Source organism: Penicillium soppii (assembly GCF_028829465.1).
Source record: "Penicillium soppii strain IBT 18220 chromosome Unknown utg000004l, whole genome shotgun sequence".
In the NCBI taxonomy this organism is placed as follows: Eukaryota; Fungi; Ascomycota; class Eurotiomycetes; order Eurotiales; family Aspergillaceae; genus Penicillium; species Penicillium soppii.
Genome location: NW_026643234.1, coordinates 1,580,428 through 1,598,222, shown reverse-complemented (window position 1 = coordinate 1,598,222; position 17,795 = coordinate 1,580,428). Strand labels below are relative to the sequence as shown.

The 17,795-nt window shown below is 45.3% G+C and overlaps 8 protein-coding genes across 8 annotated transcripts; 1 reads left to right on the top strand and 7 right to left on the bottom strand.

Moving 5' to 3' along the window:
• Positions 1 to 1,016: 1,016 nt before the first annotated feature.
• N7529_004021 (glycerol kinase) lies at positions 1,017 to 2,934 on the bottom strand (the record flags this gene model as incomplete). The annotated part of the gene is made up of 4 exons (XM_057239548.1): positions 1,017 to 1,286; positions 1,343 to 1,509; positions 1,565 to 2,559; positions 2,612 to 2,934. 4 exons carry the CDS (start codon positions 2,932 to 2,934, stop codon positions 1,017 to 1,019), a joined length of 1,755 nt encoding a protein of 584 aa, XP_057098843.1.
• A 3,475-nt stretch (positions 2,935 to 6,409) lies between these two features.
• On the bottom strand, positions 6,410 to 7,545 carry N7529_004020 (Gfo/Idh/MocA family protein; the record flags this gene model as incomplete). Its single annotated transcript, XM_057239547.1, has 2 exons — positions 6,410 to 7,440; positions 7,503 to 7,545. The coding sequence occupies 2 exons, from the start codon at positions 7,543 to 7,545 to the stop codon at positions 6,410 to 6,412; spliced, it is 1,074 nt and encodes a 357-aa protein (XP_057098842.1).
• A 918-nt stretch (positions 7,546 to 8,463) lies between these two features.
• Positions 8,464 to 9,570, bottom strand: N7529_004019 (uncharacterized protein; the record flags this gene model as incomplete). Its single annotated transcript, XM_057239546.1, has 4 exons — positions 8,464 to 8,705; positions 8,757 to 8,829; positions 8,884 to 9,393; positions 9,460 to 9,570. The coding sequence occupies 4 exons, from the start codon at positions 9,568 to 9,570 to the stop codon at positions 8,464 to 8,466; spliced, it is 936 nt and encodes a 311-aa protein (XP_057098841.1).
• A 791-nt stretch (positions 9,571 to 10,361) lies between these two features.
• On the bottom strand, positions 10,362 to 11,444 carry N7529_004018 (phytanoyl-CoA dioxygenase family protein; the record flags this gene model as incomplete). The annotated part of the gene is made up of 3 exons (XM_057239545.1): positions 10,362 to 10,713; positions 10,792 to 11,167; positions 11,240 to 11,444. The coding sequence occupies 3 exons, from the start codon at positions 11,442 to 11,444 to the stop codon at positions 10,362 to 10,364; spliced, it is 933 nt and encodes a 310-aa protein (XP_057098840.1).
• Positions 11,445 to 12,568: 1,124 nt separating this feature from the next.
• Positions 12,569 to 13,180, bottom strand: N7529_004017 (uncharacterized protein; the record flags this gene model as incomplete). The annotated part of the gene is made up of 1 exon (XM_057239544.1): positions 12,569 to 13,180. One exon carries the CDS (start codon positions 13,178 to 13,180, stop codon positions 12,569 to 12,571), a length of 612 nt encoding a protein of 203 aa, XP_057098839.1.
• A 523-nt stretch (positions 13,181 to 13,703) lies between these two features.
• Positions 13,704 to 14,160, top strand: N7529_004016 (Dabb family protein; the record flags this gene model as incomplete). The annotated part of the gene is made up of 3 exons (XM_057239543.1): positions 13,704 to 13,769; positions 13,820 to 13,930; positions 14,008 to 14,160. The coding sequence occupies 3 exons, from the start codon at positions 13,704 to 13,706 to the stop codon at positions 14,158 to 14,160; spliced, it is 330 nt and encodes a 109-aa protein (XP_057098838.1).
• Positions 14,161 to 14,509: 349 nt separating this feature from the next.
• On the bottom strand, positions 14,510 to 15,880 carry N7529_004015 (uncharacterized protein; the record flags this gene model as incomplete). Its single annotated transcript, XM_057239542.1, has 7 exons — positions 14,510 to 14,581; positions 14,646 to 14,985; positions 15,045 to 15,276; positions 15,341 to 15,449; positions 15,508 to 15,636; positions 15,689 to 15,741; positions 15,802 to 15,880. 7 exons carry the CDS (start codon positions 15,878 to 15,880, stop codon positions 14,510 to 14,512), a joined length of 1,014 nt encoding a protein of 337 aa, XP_057098837.1.
• Positions 15,881 to 16,655: 775 nt separating this feature from the next.
• Positions 16,656 to 17,731, bottom strand: N7529_004014 (SGNH/GDSL hydrolase family protein; the record flags this gene model as incomplete). The annotated part of the gene is made up of 5 exons (XM_057239541.1): positions 16,656 to 16,844; positions 16,917 to 17,172; positions 17,228 to 17,483; positions 17,546 to 17,628; positions 17,679 to 17,731. 5 exons carry the CDS (start codon positions 17,729 to 17,731, stop codon positions 16,656 to 16,658), a joined length of 837 nt encoding a protein of 278 aa, XP_057098836.1.
• Between the last annotated feature and the right edge of the window lie 64 nt (positions 17,732 to 17,795).

Here is a 17,795-nt window from a genome sequence, read left to right as displayed (position 1 = left end):
CTATTGAAAATACCATTCTCCTTGATCCTCTCTTCTACACCATGTCTCAGTCAAATCACCCAATGGCGGTTGTCGCAAACTATTGAAACTGAATTTGTCTCTGTACATACTCTCTGTACCTCTATGTTATACAATATTTTCTTGCATTGACTGTATCCATTTCAGTAAGATCTTGGCCTTACACTCGTAATTAATAACGATATCACTAGCTTACGAGAAGGTACGATCCAAATATAGAAACGAACCGACCGGAACCAAACTCCAAAGCTCAAACCCTGGTTTATACCGGGTCGGACCATGACCTCATCAAACGGTTTCCGGGAGAAACACAAGTAGATCAATGCAAGTTTCATCTTTCTCCACTGCCATGATGTCATGTTTCTTGGATGATGTCTGCGTACGCAGGTTTTGTTTTGGCGTTGTGATAGAACTTGTTTTTGAGTGGTCAGGTTGGAGTTGTGGGGGAAGGGGTGAGTAATGCGAGTCTCTAGAATATGTATGCTTTGTATACAATGAAATGAAATGCAGATGGAGACGGAGACATTTATACGGTGCAATTGATGATAGATTTGGATTTTTTTCTTCATTTCTCAAACGGTAGTATGTACACAAATGCCAAGCTGGGTCCAACCATAGGAAGGAAGCAACAGCAGTATGAAAAAGTAAATCCAAGTCCTAGCTCTTCTTGCCCCGAGAATTCATGAAAACCGACATGATGAGGAGGGGGGGCCATCGTGGCTGACACGCCTATTAGGAAGAACTTTCTAATCAAAGATTCTCTAAATATGTATAAATGGAACATTGAGGAAGGAGTGCGTCCAAATGCCCCAAAAAAAGAAAACCCGGGTATGCAAGAGAGAATATGCGCGATGTTCGTATCTTGTAAAACCCCTTTCAATCTCTCGCCCCTGTTCCTCGGTTCGTGTATGTCGTGTGGTATGGTCACAAACTCGGTTGCGGGGTCGATGACAGACCGGCTATGCGGGGTCATCTCAAGGAATATTTATAAATGTTGTTTATTCGTCGTCTTCGTCTTCAGACTCCTTGTTCTCCATCCAGCCGCGCGACATCTCAACGGCTTTAGACCATTTTTTATACATCTTGCCACTGGCTTTGGGGGTCATCGAGGGGGAGAACGAGGCTCGGTTGGCGCGGTTCATATGCTTGAGTTCGGAGAAATCCTTCCAGATGTCAATGGCGAAACCGGCAGCGATGGCGGCACCGAGGGCCGTGGTTTCGTGCATGGAGGGACGTTCGACAGGGATTTGGATGATATCGGCTTGTGTCTAAGGGAGTGCAAATTAGCGCTGATCTGGATCTGGGTTGGAGATAGTTGACGTACCTGCATGCAAATATCGGAGTTACTCATGCCACCGTCCACGGCCAACTCTGTCAGACTCTTGCCACTGTCCATTGCCATGGCGTCGAGAATAGCTTTTGTTTGGAAGCAGGCCGCTTCCATGGTGGCACGGGCAATGTGTCCTTTTTGTGTGTGTGCGGTGATTCCCCCTATGTATGTTAGTTCGGTGAACCAGATGTTAAGTAGACTGGGTGCTGGACTCACAAATAGTTCCCTGAGCATCGTCGATCCAGTAAGGCGCAAATAGACCACTGAAGGCAGTGACGAAAATACAACCTCCGTTATCTGGTACACTGGCGGCCAAATCACTGACCTTCCGTGAGTCGCGGAAGAAGCCCATGTTGTTCATGAGGAAGGAGACACCACTGCCTGCAACGGCTACACTGCCTTCCAAGGCATACACCGCCGGGCGATCACGACCTAATTGGAAGCCCACTGTGCCCAAGAGGCCGTGTTTAGAGATCACAGGCTTGTCGCCGACGTTGTAGAGCAGGAAGCATCCAGTGCCGTAGGTGTTCTTGGCCATGCCTGGAGAGAAGGCACAGTGACCTACCAACGCAGAGGCCTGATCACCCAGACAACTGGTAATGCGGACACCCTGGAGGGGTCCCTCAGCTACCGTGCCGAAGCCTTCAGGATCGGCCGAGGGAAGAATTTCGGGTAGGCGAATCTTGGTTCTGTCGATGTCGAAGAACTTCAACAAGCGATCATCATACTGGAGGGTTTCAAGATTCATGAACATAGTCCGCGACGCATTGGTCACGTCAGTGACTAGACGCTTATTCTGGGGGCCACCGTTGAGGTTGTAAATGAGCCAACTATCGACGGTTCCAAATGCAGCCCGACCGTCATCGTAAGCCGACCTGACGTCAGGAAGATGGTCGAGCATCCATCGTAGGGTGACGGATGAGGGGTATGTAGAGAGGGGTAGGCCGCAAATGTTGACAAGATCGTCGGCACCGGGCTTTTGTTTGAGTTCACGGACCAAGTTGACGGTACGAGTATCAGTCCAAGTGATTGCGTTGTGGAGAGGCTCGCCAGTTTCCCAGTCCCAGACCAAGGCTGTTTCTCGTTGACTGGTGATGCCAATGGCTTCAATGTCGGTTATTTCGTGGCCGAGGGCAAGGAAGGATTTCATAGCCTCTTCAATACAGATATAGACTGATTCAACCAATTCATATGGGTCATGTTCGTGCCATCTGTGGAAGGGGTCAAAACTTTATTCCCTTTCTGGTTGGGATGAATACCTACCCTGGATTTTCATGGATCTGACGGAATTCAGTCTGGTATTTGGCGATCGGAACACCTGTGCAGTCGAAGATGATGAATCGAGTACTCGTTGTACCTTGATCAATGGTGCCAATAAAACGATTCTTCATACGCTCGTCATCTTCTGTGGGTTGCAACAATGAACGATCTCCATGATCTTCTTGCTTTGGTCGGTAATTGAGGTTGAGCGTTTGTTGCTGGCTCTGTTCTTGGTGCTGGTGGACATGCTCTTCTCTTTCAAATTCATGTGGGGGTTCCGAGTCACCATCGATGCTTTCATAGTCCAACTCGAATGGGTTCCGCATCTTGTGATAGGTTGAAAAAAATAGAAACAAAGATGGATTAGGGAACAAAAAGTGTGGGACACGAATTTACGTCCTCAAGATTTAGAGAGGGGAGGAGGGGAACTACGAGGTGGCGGTGTTGGGATACGGGGGACCAGCTCCCGTGGCAGAAAAGTGGACCGTGACGTATCAGTGGCCAGGGCGGTAAAGGGCGGTATAATTATGTGTTGTTCGTGCTTTTTTTTCCCCCTTGGCTCATAGATGTCGAAGTGTGAACTTTTTTGACTTTTGAAGTATTGCCGTGTTGACGTTGGGAAGTCGAAATATAAATAAAAGTGTTCAATAGGAAGAAGAAAAAAAAAGGTCGAAGGATTGAAGTAGGTAATAATAAGTACCAAGAAGGGGAAGAAACAGAAACGGAGCTCTCAAGAAAAAAAAAGTTCGAAGCAGGGCAGACTCTTTATCCAAAGGGGTGGATATAAATGACAAAGTGGGGGTATTCTACACAAATCCGGTTCGGGGGTTTTTTTCTGATCAGAAGACCTCGTCACCTTCCCCCACTATTTCCCCTCGGTTTGGTACGTTGGATAACTGTTGTCTACATATGTATACTTGGTCATTTTGGTTATGTTCTGGAATATAACGGTTGTCATTGATCCTTTTTTATATCAACACTTTTGATACATATGCTATACTCTTTACTTCAACTAAACTTTCTAACTTCACCAAAATACTACCAACCCCAATGTCTTTTTAAGTCTGGGCACTCCACAAGCCCCGTCGATCGTACACATGACACGGTCCGTTTTTCCCCTGTGGTCCCTTAGTCGTTCTAGAACCCCCTTTTTTTAGCCTACATTCTTTGCAGATTAGTTGATTCATTCCTATTCATGGAGAAAATTTCACTATCTGGAAGAATTATTGAATTTTGAAATATAGCCTATGGGGAAGGGGGGGGAAAGAAATTGAGTCTTGAAGTAATCCCCCAAGGCGGGTTCTAGTCGAAGCCAAGAACATTCGAGTGCATGGGGAAACAATATGATCTTGACTCCCTACTTACTGGGCCTCATTCTTATTGATCAAGATCCTTGGCTTAAGCATTGGCATTTAACCTTTTGGTTATCACCGCGAACCAGGTTTCCAATCATATCAATTTTTCATTCGAGATATGACGTTACAACTACCAGGTTCCTTCCCCATGGAGAACCGGTCTTGTCTACTAATCTCACCATCCTATGAGAGACCATAATTTTTTAACGTGGAGAGAAAGAGGGGGGGATCTTGTCAAGCCTGCCAGGGACAGGGACGTGCGAGGGTAGATCACGCGTAGACTCAAAAAAAAAAGGATCTTGAAAGAAAAGAGAGCACAAAAAGCAAAAAGACAAAAGAAAAAAAAAGGAACAAGGGCGATCTATTTGAATTCCAGCATGTTTTCTGGCGCAATCGGGCGTTACTATGTGTGCCTTGTCCTGCAGGTCTCGCTATACCTTCCCCTTCAAGCCCTAATTAAGCGCCTCAATTTTAACATGTGCAATATCCGTACTCCATACATGAGAAGTCTCATACTTTGTACAAAAGTACTCCGTACCATTTTGAGCATATCTAGGGGTGTGTCTATCTACATTCTAGCAGTCAACTAGTCTGTATAGTACAATATTGTAGATCTATAGTTGGCAACTATGTGTTTGGGGTACCCCCTGACGACAACGGGATCCTCAATTTATTCCTTTGTCAACTTCCTTACAGTCGGGTGTGCCTTTCGGCTCCGATCTGCGGCAACCCGGCTTTTTTTAAACCGTGTGACCTTGGTTGCCGATAATTAATTCTCCCCGTACATTATTATTTCCCAGGTGGATCCCTAGGCCCATTGGTACCTGAAGTTCGACAAATGCTGACCAGGAGTGTACTAAGCGTTTCCGCTATAGAAACACTATGAAGATCTGGGGCGAAAGACGCGAGGAACATGAAAATTTGTTCGAGCCACGCTTCCCGCGGAAGATGGCGCCCGGCAGGATAGCCAAGAGCTCGTGCAGACCTGGATAGCCTTGGAGACGTTGAACTACGGCCTGAGAGGTGGTTTAGTATATAAATGTGCCTTTTAGTCTACGTTGTACGAATGGAACGGGCGGGGCGAGCATGTTCCCTTAATAAGCATCTCGACGCATCTGGGCCCTAGTTGTCTGAAACACTGCTAGTACTATAACGTTTTTCACATGCGAGCTGGCCACACAAGCGGGCTGGCCATCTCCAAAAACCATAGTAAAACGGATAAAGTCCAGCTTGATATCTTAACAACCACGTCCTCATTTGTATTTTAATAGTTGCCGATAGCATTCGATAAAAATTTTAAGCAGGTAATATTAATTTAAGTTGATCCAATGGCTATATTACTACGGTAACGAAAACTACAATACTGAGCTCAACTTTGAATATATATCTCAATTATATACTTGTTTAATTTTCCTGAAAATTCTATATATGGCTACTTAGGTAGATAATATATGAGATCCATGTACTATGTTTAAAGGAAATGCTCCTGTAGAACCCTATTGTCAAGATATCGAGTTGTAATTTATCCATTGTACTATGTGTTTTAGAGGTGACCAGCTCGCTTGTGTGACCAGCTCGAATGTGAACTACATTAAGGGATAGTTGCTGATATAGGTGATCTTCAGGTGGCTCTTAGTTTAGTATAACAGATCTCTGGTTATACAATATAGCAACGCAGTACGATTGGCCTATGACCATCATGTTTCTCTTTAAGATTAAACATACGACTGCGGAAGCGTATAAAGGCTAAAGGTTAACTAGATGCTTGATTTTTATAGATTGATGCTTAAATAGTGCGTGAAAATGCCGCCAGTATAAACCGACATAAAACTAAAATACTATAACCAATCCCTTGTTAAGCAAAGTACCAAAGTTCAACAATAAATAAAACTTCGTGAGTTATCAAGTTATTCCTGCCATACAAAATCCTACTAGCTCAAATCCAGATGGTTAGAAAGAACTATCCTGCAAAGGACGGCATTTCTGTAGAGTTGGAAGTGTCGCATTCCAATATACTGAAGTTGTTCCCACCATATAAAGATGCATTCTCATCTCATGACCAGGCGTTGAAGCTATCAATGTAAGGAGACATTTGTGCGGTCACTCTTGGCAACAACGGCTTAGAATAAGTGAATAGAGAGAACTGTGTGTCGGGAATAGCTTCAATGTCATATAGTATGAGAGTTTGCATGGTATAAACATGTGAAAATTTATCAAGGGAAAAGCTTCAATTTACAAAACACGTATACAACGTAGAGCAGTAACCAAGGCGGTTGCAGCATAATAGACTAGTTTCAAGTCAAAAGTCAAGTTATAGCTAAAAATAAGGCATCTGACCTTTGGTCGCTGACTAGTTATACTAACATGAGGCTACAATACTGGCACATATATATTTGAATTTCTTCCATTCAACTCTGATCTGTATACTCGGAGGAAAAACCAAAAGTCATGGTGTTGAAACAATACCTCCCCCAGAGCAAATGCTTTCAACAACAGCTAGATCAGAGAGCGCTTCCCTTAATCCATGTTGGGAATGCGCGGAACTGTGAGAAATTGCCTGAAGAAAAGCCTTGATTTCTTCCTTCATAGCATGACCATCGATGCTTTCTTCCAGCTGCATTTTCCCCTCCAGTTTTAGCGCAATTTTCCCCATGAATTGGTCGGGGAAAGTTGCTTCAGTTGCCATGATTTGAATAGTGAGGGTTCCATCAGTTCCCATAAAGAGGAACTCAGACACTGTTTTGTTTGATGCTAGGCAGATACTAAAGCATCCTTGGGCACCATTGCGGCATTGTAATGCTACATTGATCGTATCCATTGGCGGCAAATGGGTAGCGATCTGCTTCGTGAAACTCTTCGTCTCGGTGATCTCTTGACCAGCAACATGTTGGATCAACGCAACAAAGTGGATTCCTCCATCAAGGATAAAACCTCCTTGATATCCTGGGGGGTTTCGCCATTTTGTCTCATAGAATTTGTTTCCTGGTTTTATTGCAGCCCACACGCGGGCATGTATACCCGTTAGCTCGCCGATGTTTCCAGACTGAATTAGTTGGCGAGCTTTGGAGAGACCGACATTGTAGCGGACTTGCTCACCAACCATGAATACCTGACCCTTGGGGGCGTATTTGGTCTCATATTCGGAGACCAACGCAGCACCGGTCTCGTAGTCTTTGGCAAGAGGCTTCTCACTAAGAACATGCTTCCCCGCAGCGAGGCACTTCCTAACCACGTCTGGCTGAACCAGAATGGGAAGCGAAATTATCACCGCGGCAACATCGGCTCGGTTTAGGAGATTTTCGAGGTTGTTATCCCCACCGTCATCGGAATAGATAGTGATATTCGAGGCATTAGACCCCTGAGACTCAGCTACCTGGAGGAGTGCTTGTGCGGATCTTTTAGAACGGGAGTAGATAGCAACCAAGTTGGCGTGATTGACAATCAATGCCGGAAGATGTTCTGAGGAGGACCGATCAACTAATAGCTCCAAGTAAAATGTTTGTGATTAGGTTTAGGGTTACCTTCGCATGCATGAATACCGGCCCCAATCAATGCGATGCCAGATCCTGTTTCGATCGTCATCTTCAGGTTGTTGCCGGTCAACGCTGGTTCTATTCAAGTTTATAAATGGAATTCAGAAGTAAATTTGTGAAATTCGCATTCTGGCGCTTTCTTATATCTACAATCCCTCATTGAGACTTACCGTGCCCATTGGCCAACTCACTAAAAGATACGTGGCACCATACAATCCCTAACACGTTAGCTCAGGTAGCTAGAGTCATGGGGCTAGTGTAGGCGATCCAATGTGTCCCTGATAATTAGAAGGTAGGCTATGTGTTGCAAGACTATTCCAACCTGCGCCTGCGTGAAAAGCCAAACCTACACAGAGAAAGGAGATGATGGTAAGCAAAATAGTGGATAATTGATGAAACTATCTCAACTACTATGAAGCAAACAAAACAGTATATCCAGCGGTGGGCAGACAGCAAGGACATGAACAGACTATTACATAGTGCGAAGAAAATTGTAAGATATGGTTTAACCCTTTTATTCAATTTGTGGGATACAATGAAAATGCAAATATGATATTTGCTCTCATAGAACGTTCCTAGGTATAATGCGGAGGGATGGATAAATAATGAAGTAAGAACTTCAATGTATCAATCACGCTGAAGCTCGAGTTAAACAATTGGAACACAGAGTCGAACGACATTGCAAACTCATAATAAACCCCTTCCCCATGAGACTTTCTTTGCTATTTTAGAGCACGGCTTGTATAAATGTCCTTTTCAACTTTCTTAGAGATCTCCAGAACTTCCAAGCGCTTCGCAGCCACTTGGTGTGTTAACACCACGTGGATATCTTACTATTAAGATTCGGATCGCCTCAAGTTAGATATCGTCCCTTCTGACGGTTGTATTCGTTTGACATCCTACCTATCGTAGTGCTTACACTGCTTCGTTTCCGAGTGCTCAACCCAAACAACCATACTATCAGGCCTCAGATTTTGTCTACTGCCTCAGCTTGTATCAACAGCTCCTCCAAGGTCGAAAACTTGATTTTACTGAAATATTTGACAAGCTGGCGACGAGTCTTGTCTTCCGGACACGCAGTAGCTCCACTGACCGTCCATTCTTCTGCTTCGGCCAGTCCCAATTGTAAGCTATCTCCATCATCCCGATGCTGTTTCAGCGACTCTTTGATGTCGTTGATAGATCGATAAGTCCGGGAGAAAGGCCGGCCTGCTTGATATTAGCAAATGCAATACATGGATCCAATCTACCTGGAATTACCGTAAAATTCTTCCATTTGCTTGGCTGCCTTGTTAAAAGTACCCCGTTCTCCAGCAATGTAAGTTACTGGCTCCTGTTCATGCGTTTAGTATCACCACAGGGGTTCATTGAGACTAAACATACGTACCCATTGAGGGGCTGCAAGTAGTTCTGCCACTGCCTTTGCAACATCACGCCCACAGGTCCACGTTTGCGGCTCCTCGCCAGTTCCGCGAACACAGTAGCTCCAGGATTTCAAGTCTATGGGAAATTCTCCCGGGAGATGGGTCATATACGACTTGTCTTCTGGAATGAAGTATTCCATGAACCAGCCATGGCAGAACAGGGTCCACTCAATCCCATGAGATTGCTGCAAGATGGTACGGAATGGAGCCCTTGTCTTGCCATATTCGCCGGGTAGATCTGGGAAATCCTCGATATTTCCAGCCCACTCGGACGGAATAAACCGTTTGCACTTGATCGAACGAATGCATGCATTGAGGAACCCTTGATGAAGACTGATATATTGTTCCTCCGGGCATCGAACGAGGGAAATCAGCGCGCTGGATCCGGTTGCATTGAGAATCGAAAGCACAGAGTCTTCACTGTAATCAGTGACCTGAGTGTTGACCTTGGGATTATTGAATGACTTGTTTTTCTGTCGCGAATATCACCGTTGGTCAGGGATGTTTCTTTGAAATGATTCTAGAGGGGACATGTTTACCTGTCTGGTGAGGACGACAACATCATAGCGATTATCCAAAGACAGCTCTTCGCAGAAATACATTCCACAATTGCCAACACCGGCCAGAGCAATTGTCTTCTTTTCTGACATTTTGTGGATTACAGTCTGTATAGCAAATATTGAGTGAAAACGTTGATAATCAAAACAAGTATTGTTCATGGATTCAAGTCATGGGAATAATTCAAATCTATCTCCTGTACCATGAACAGCTTTTTATCTCTCAGTGCGCATGGCAGACTCTGGCATACTAATCTCCACTTTACGTGAAGTGAGAAAAACAGCAAACTCGTCACAAGCGGGGGCCTGCATGCAGCCACTTGGTCTATCGTATCTTTTGGCATAAAAAAAGAATAGACGCTCCGCTTAAAGCGTGTCTTACTTTGATTGGATCGCCACAAAAGCAACAGGGAGAAGTGGCTCCATGTATTCTCTCATGCCGATTCTGGAGGAAGCGGTCCGGGGAAGCGCACCCGGACCAAGTCCACCTTACCACTACAGGGAAGAAGAAGTCTCAGGCCTATTGAAAGCAAGGCACGATATAGGCGGGTACACTACCGGACTTGAGGCCTCGGGATGTTGCCGGAGACTGGGACAAATTTCATGGGGGGGTTAACTTGGATTTGGTGAGAACAAACGGGGTAAGAACTCTCATGGGACTCATTTTCCCACATTCGGTATACATTATCAACAAACACTATGAGCTTTGCGGTATTTTTTAACGTCCGCACATGTCCAAAATTGAGGTAGGGAGCTTGTAGATCATCCAATGGCAGTCTACAGACCAGAAAGTATAGTCAAGGACATGGACTCCATTTACACATAGATAAGATGATATCAACAGAATCAATGAAACTGAGACATAAACAGAACATAGAGAACTCTCAGAAGTCCTCTAGTTTAGCATCCTTCAGCAGCTCCGGATAGAGAACGTAGATTGGATCGAGCTGCTCCACATACCCACAAGCAGGCTCACTCATGTAGTAACCCATAAATTGTTGGGTTTCTCGGTCGTGCTCCTTGACAACTTCCCGAGGAATTGCCAAATATTGATTTTCCTCTTGACGGAGGTAGCCGCGAATTGCAAAAGTCGCAAACGCTAGACGGTACTGGTCTGTGGTAGTGTTTTCTCCACCTCCGTGATAGACCGAAGATAGCATGATGAAGGCATCTCCTTTATCCATCTCCGGAGTGACACAGTCCTTAGCGTTGGGGGATGGTCCTCGTTCTGTACTCCTAAATTGGGCAGTCAAGTCAGCATACAGGACTGGTCATGCCGGGGAACGGACTGTTGTTTAGCTCGGCTTAACCTACCACAGATGACTGCCAGGGATGAACTGCGTCCCTCCGTTCTGTTTAGTGACTTTGCATCCTGCAGCCATCATACCCAGTGAACATTCTCGGGTTCTATCTCGCACATCGTCCCATTCGCTGACTTCAGTCAAAATGTTATGGTTGATATATGAATCACGATGTAATGGTTGTGCCTTGCCACCCGGACCAATTTCAATAGCAGTAGTCGATTGAATGTAAGGCTTTGAAACTGACTCCTTCTGTTTATCTCCCCACCAGAATGTGCTTCTTGTGGTCAAGAAATGGGCACAGACAGCCTGGAACACGGGGTTCATGACCTGGGTCTTTGCGTATGTCGAGCTTTTGGCAAGCAAAGACGAAGCCCGTTTGGTTTCCTCTGTAATAAAAACACACATTTAGCAACTGCCAAAGCTAAAAAGCCCAAAAAAAGCTAGAATAGTGCCTATACTTGGAAAGAAGTCCCCATTCCATTCCGCATCCCCATCAAGCGCTTCTCGCACATCAGCATGGGCCTTGTCTATGTCTTCCGTTGAGACCAAGCCTTTCACCACGATGCCTCCATCACGCTTCATCAAGAACAAAATATCCTCGATCGGGGCGTTGCTTGGAACGTATTGAAGGCCTGGGCCATACTTCTGCGGTATTATTGTCATGGTTCACAGAGTGGAAAACTTGTCTTTGCCGGAGAGCAGGGATGGTTTGGTATTCATATCCTATCCAGCTAGAATGAGGGACCAGCGTAGATCTTTATCGTGTTTTACAGTCGGGTTCAGATACACGTAGGTCCTCCTACAATCGGAATCTGTCGAGGCAGGAAACATGCCCACTATCTCTGGCTGCATATTGACGGCGCGAGTAAAAGAGAGGGAAAAAGCAATTTGTGATACCTAATACATGATGCAAAGCCCAATATCTTTAATTGTTTTCTAACTTGCACACCGCTAGTTAGGTCCGAGACGGGTGCTTTGGTGAGGTTTTACCTCAGGTTACAGCGATAGTCCAGATTAGGAAGCATGATATACCTAGGTACCGAAATTCAATTACGTGCGTCTAGACAGGAAATAGGTACATAGTACATATGTAATCAATTACAGTATCTCAATGTATTGAGTTCCGGGAAATAGAGATCTCTAAGCAAAATTTGTGCCTACATAGTTGTGGACATCTTTGCCGATGCTGTGAAACGTAACCCCTGCAGCCACATTATGCAGACCTCATATTAGCCTTCTAGATTTTGTCTTAGATGGCTGCCTGAGGTAGGCGCTGTCTAGTTCTTTGTGATCTGGAAATTGATTTCAATATCCACCAAATCTGCAAAATTTATGAGAGTACATGGACTGGAGCCATCCACCGCCATTGCATATTTGGCAATCTTGTATCGAGCTAGGATCGTTACTTTACTAGGCTGAGGCCCAACCACCAGCTGAACCCGGAGGCGCCAGCGAATGAAGGGTATGACTTGAGCGGCATTGTTGTCTCGCGGAGTAGAAGAATTGTTGTGTGATTTTTCGAACAACCAGGCTGAACTGATTCAAGAGAAGTTATCGCTGAGGGGTTTGAAGGTCTTGAAGAATTCTTGTCAACAATTGAAAGTATACATTCACCCGGCCGCCAAGGATTTCAGCTCAGAGTTCCTCCAAGTAACAATCATCTTTCTAAGTGCACTATTCTTTGTTCCTCTTCGGGTCATGATTCAATTTCTTTGATCCAGCGCGTGTGTGTTAAGTCACATAGGTCGACCAGGTCCTTGAATATAATTTGTGGAACGTAGGAGTAACTAAGGCTCTATTTTATCCACAACGAGTCCTTTGAAGTTCGCCACCAAATCCTCCCCTGTATTGCCAGGCTTCGCAGCATAAACACCAACCCAACACTTCTCAGTCCCATCCCCAGCAAGTCCCCAGGTCATTTCTCGAATGACTTTGCGCTTCTCCTTTCCGTTCTCGCAGTTTATTTCAAAGACCGACAAGTTCGGTTCCTCGCGAGCCAATTCAATCGTCACCTCACTTCCCTCATTCTCCTTAGTAACCACAAAGCCAGGACTCCAATCCGGCCACTCATCCTTGCCAACTGTACCGATCATCTGTTGACCGTGGATGATTTCAATCCCGGTCTTGATCCATTTGCGGCGTCCATCGGGATAGTAAATCACCATCACTAGGCCAGCTTGGCTGTAAAGCCCCGTCAAGTTGGCAGTCATGGTGACTCTCGCTCGCTTGAATTCAGATAGCAGCATCGATTGGTAGAACATCGGGGCGTTAAAGGAGCATGTTGATGGTGGACACTCCCAGATGTCTGTTGACGAAGGGGCATGGATGGAGAAACCGGAGGCTGCTTGTGAAGGAGTCGGAGGAGTGGCGGTCGAGTGGAGAATCTCCCAGATTGACATCGTGAATACTGGGCTTGAAACAACGAAAAGTATAGTTGGTTGATTAGGGTGTGGGAATGATGCGAACACTTCTGAAAAGTTGATAGTGCGATAGATTGATTTGTGATTTTTTGCCAAAATATTGACGAGCTCATGAGACTGATCTGTTACTAGTGTATACAATCTGCATGAGAGTGGGACATATGCAGTAGTATTACTTTGCATAAGGTGCAGCTGTACGGAGTATTCCCACACTGATCGGGGGTTGCAGGCCATGCTCATGCAGCAACATGTGCTTCGGTCTGCAGGTGGATATGCTTTGCGATTGCCTTGACTTTATCTTTCGATCTATCGTAATTTAGTACGTAAGAGCTGCATCCAACCATCTCAATGATGAAATCACTTTTCATGTAAGCAAATCTACCATGTCAACACTTTCCCCCGCTCCTAAAACATTAACATTGTCCCAACCTTGTTGTTACCCACACATTATCAAGCAAGTACTCCGTACAATCGTTAGAATTGAATCCTAAACAAAAGGAACATGGCTGTGACTCATATTGTCCTGTTCAAATTCAAATCCGCTGTACCTTCCGATGTGATCAGTGATGTATGACTGCTCAGCCACTTTTTGAACGGCCAACTAACAAAACCATCAAGTTGTGTGCCCAAGTTATCCTACTCAAGGACAATTGCCTTAACCCATCGACCAACAAGCCCTATATAAAATCATTTGTGGGTGGCCAGGATCACTCTCCAGAGGGACTACAAGTAAGTTAATTGTCACCCAAGCCCCCACTCCTTCGATTATTGCCTGTCGCTGAACTTCCATTTTTTCATAATAATAGGATGGAATGACCCATGGATTTGTCGCGGTATTTGAAACTCTACAGGACCGCGACTACTATGTCTCTACAGATCCTGTACACTTAGCGCTTGGGAAGAAGCTGGGCGAGGTTCTAGAAAAAGTGCAAGTGATTGACTTTACTAGTAGTGATTGAGAATAAAGAGGCTTGTTCCTTAGTGATCCAAGTAAGTGGTAGTTGACGTGGCCAATGTAGCTGAAGAAAACCATTATATCAAGCACGATAGTTAAATTGATGGGATATGAGGGACAGAAACTCCGCTTTGATTTCAATCTTTAAGGCCTCAAAAGGTCCTGATACAGACAGGGAGAGGCAAGCCAGATAATAATATGCTTCATCGGTTTCAAGTATTATCACCAAATGGTTTCAACTACTACTTTTGTAGCCAAATGGTACCTGGATCCATGGATTGTGTTCGATAGTATTTCTTTTGGAACTGTCTTCCCAATGCCCGTTTCATTTCCATTTGATATACAGAAGTAAACTACGCTGCTATATCAACCCCACTCATCTTCAATTCTGCCTTTGTCTGAAAGTCCGCAAAAATGCTGATTGCCTATCGCGACGCGTCAATACAAAAGAGTAGACAAGAACAGCGGAGATAAGAGGGGGTTACGTACTTGAAAAAGTTTGAACTGCCCGTCTCCACCATCAGTAGCAGCGAACTCCAACCGGTACTTAGCTTCATCTTCGATATACGTACGAGGCTGCTGAGTTGAGGTTGCCAAGGCTTCATCCTTGAACAAGGACCGAGCTTCGAGCTGCGCTTCACTTTCATGCATAGCTGCCAATTTTTCGAGGTCCTCTGGCGGAAGCGTATGGGCTGCAACACCGCTAAGCTGGAGGATCTCGTCAATAGACATACAGCTGCACGCTTTGACACGCGTGGTATGGCCATGTTGCTGGTAGTACTGCTGTGCCTTGACACAGAGATCAACGAGAGGATTGCTGTCTTTGTAACTAGTTGCAGCATTAGCTCGGACTGTCGCTGAAAGAAGATATCATGTCCGGTTCTTTACGTGGAATCAAAGCCAGCTTTCAACTCATGGACGAAGGGAGAGATAGAGGTGCATCCAGCCTCTGCCGCAAGGATTGCTTGTTCCATCGTGAAGACGGTAGTAGCCAGAGTTTTGATCCCGTGTGTCGATAATTCACGGCAGGCTTGAAGACCTTCGAAGGTGGCTGCAACCTTCATTACAACTCGAGACACGTCGATCTGGGGCGAAACAAGCCGAAACAGCCTGTGATAACCTGTAGCTGTGTTATCCACGAATACAAAAGCGGCTATCTAAATAATGGGAGAGGATCGCCTTACGATGTCCAGTAGCAACCACTTTGGCGGTGGAAAACGCATAACTTGGATTGGCCATGACGTGCACTGCACCTTTGATGAAGGGAATAACTCGTACAGCCAGTAGTACGGTCTGCCTAAATGTTAACTAAGACTCTGGAGTGATAGAGACCGAAGGAGGGGGCTCTCACAGCGACTTCAACTTTCAACTCCGATATAGTCACCTCAGGAAACACATCGTGGATCTTTTGACTGACAGCAATGGCTTCCTCGACAATAGAAGCATTCTTGGGATCATGGATTTGAAAGAACACTTCGGCCTATGATTGTAAGCAGGATATTTGGGATGGGCCAAGAGAGTGAGAAACAAACCGGATTCGAGGTTGCATCGTGCCATGGGCCGTCGGGGCCTCCATTTTGAGCAGCTTCATCCAGTGAAATAACAATCAGTCAAGGTCAATATCATGCGATAGTAATGTCCCTACCTTCAAGATCCAAGCTGTCCAGGTCCACCTGGGTTCTGGAGCAAAGATACCGAAGAACGTTCACTTCGCTAGAGCCCATGGTCACTCAGGTATGTATTGTAGACTTTCAAATCGCGAATTGTCGATGTGTCAGATATTGAGTATTCGGTGATTCTAATGAGATCAGGAGACTGGGATAAGAGAATTTGTTCAGTCTACAAATAAAAATCCCGTGCCATGACTTGCAAGCGATGATGAACTTTTGAGAGAATTCACATAGCATGAGCCTGCGTCATTAGGGTCGATTGCCTGCATGCAGCAGATACGAAGGCTAGCTCAACAAAATCCGATAGGTTCAATGTTACGGAACCAATTTCTGTAAGAGAGAGCTTCCCCTGTGTATTGCAGGGATATCTGCTCGAATACGGGTATTGGTTTTTTACTTTTCTGCAAAGCGGACCTGCACCCGGTCTGCACGATATGGTTTCTATCACAGACCTACATGTGTCCTTGGTCCGAGCCAAATGGAGATTTGGATATCGTCATATTGCGTTTTTAGGTATTTACATGTGCATGTGTCAACCACGACCTGTCAACAACTCAGGAGCCCTTGTAATACGGAGCGATAATTGAGATACGATACTTAATGCACGAGATACATATTGATGTTACAGTGATTCAATGTCCCTGGCAGGCTTTGGTTGAAACCAGATCCGCGTTTTGGAGGCCTACTAACGACACTAGCCTTCCTTGTCCCCTTCCTGCATATTGTTACATCTAGTACGGAGAACACACAGCCCGTTCCGAGCAGTGCGATTTGAAATAGATTGAGTCATTGATTGCAATCAGGCACCCGGTCCTGCACACTTGTCGTCTCAAATTTCCAGTTTGAAATTTCTCTGGATATCAGCGGCAAGAAGCTGATGAAACGCCGATCGGGGGTGGTATCCGTCCCACCAGACGCATCCCTCACCGATACATCTGTTATCCGCAAATCCGTATTCTCTGGGGTGGTCTAGGACATCAGTCATGAATGACCATGCATCATAGAGTGCCATGGATGTCTGTTGAGAGTCAATATAAGACTCATGCAAGACATATATCACCATACTAGTTAGAGGATTTCAGTAACGTACATCATGATATTCTCTCGACCATTTGAAGACGGCAACTTGTAGCTGGCGGTTAAACTCGTGTACAACCTTCTGCTGAACATATCTGTGCCAGGGATCTCCTGACAGCATCTGCGGAGTTCTACTCGTAGGCGGCACATTGAGCAACAGGAACCTACGGGCACCGCATCGGTACATCTCATGCAGGAGACGAAAATAGCTTTCCAGGACAATCGGTGTTTTCCCGTAGGGGTCACTGTCGAGGTAACTAAATTGAATACTGCCAATTACCAGCGTTAGCGTGTCAATCTGAATGCATAGATAGATCAACTTACTCATTAATACCTATCCAGATTGCAAACAGGGATGTATTTGAGGTCCATTCTTGGCCAGATGCAAGTGACTCACAGCCACAGTGGGGGGCAAATTCGCGGGAAACCTGATACACCATATCCCCAGGTACGTTGGCCACGATTGTGTTGTTCACTGTTGCGCCGTAAACTGCGAAGTTGTAATTCAGGACTAGCGTATTATTATATTTTGTCGTTAAGTAGCCAACCCAATTGATACCATCCGCTGCAGTGCCTTGCCCTGTGCATTTTAGTTAGTCAAACAAAAAGCGCTTTAGATCTAGAACTTAGCGGCGAATTTACCAAGTTGAGGATTGCCCATTGGGTTGCTAGGAGATGGCTGGACATCAGATGTATCAAAGGAAGTTGTTGTATATGAGTCTCCACTATATAAACAATCAGACAATCCACATAGGGGCTTCGAGTGCGATCATACAACGTGAAAAACGAGATATTCGGCTTTGGAGGTTCCAAGGGGAGGATAGCCATTTTCGATGGCAAAACCCGAGGACTCCACATAGTAGCTGGCTGAAGTTCTAAAGATAGGGCAGCC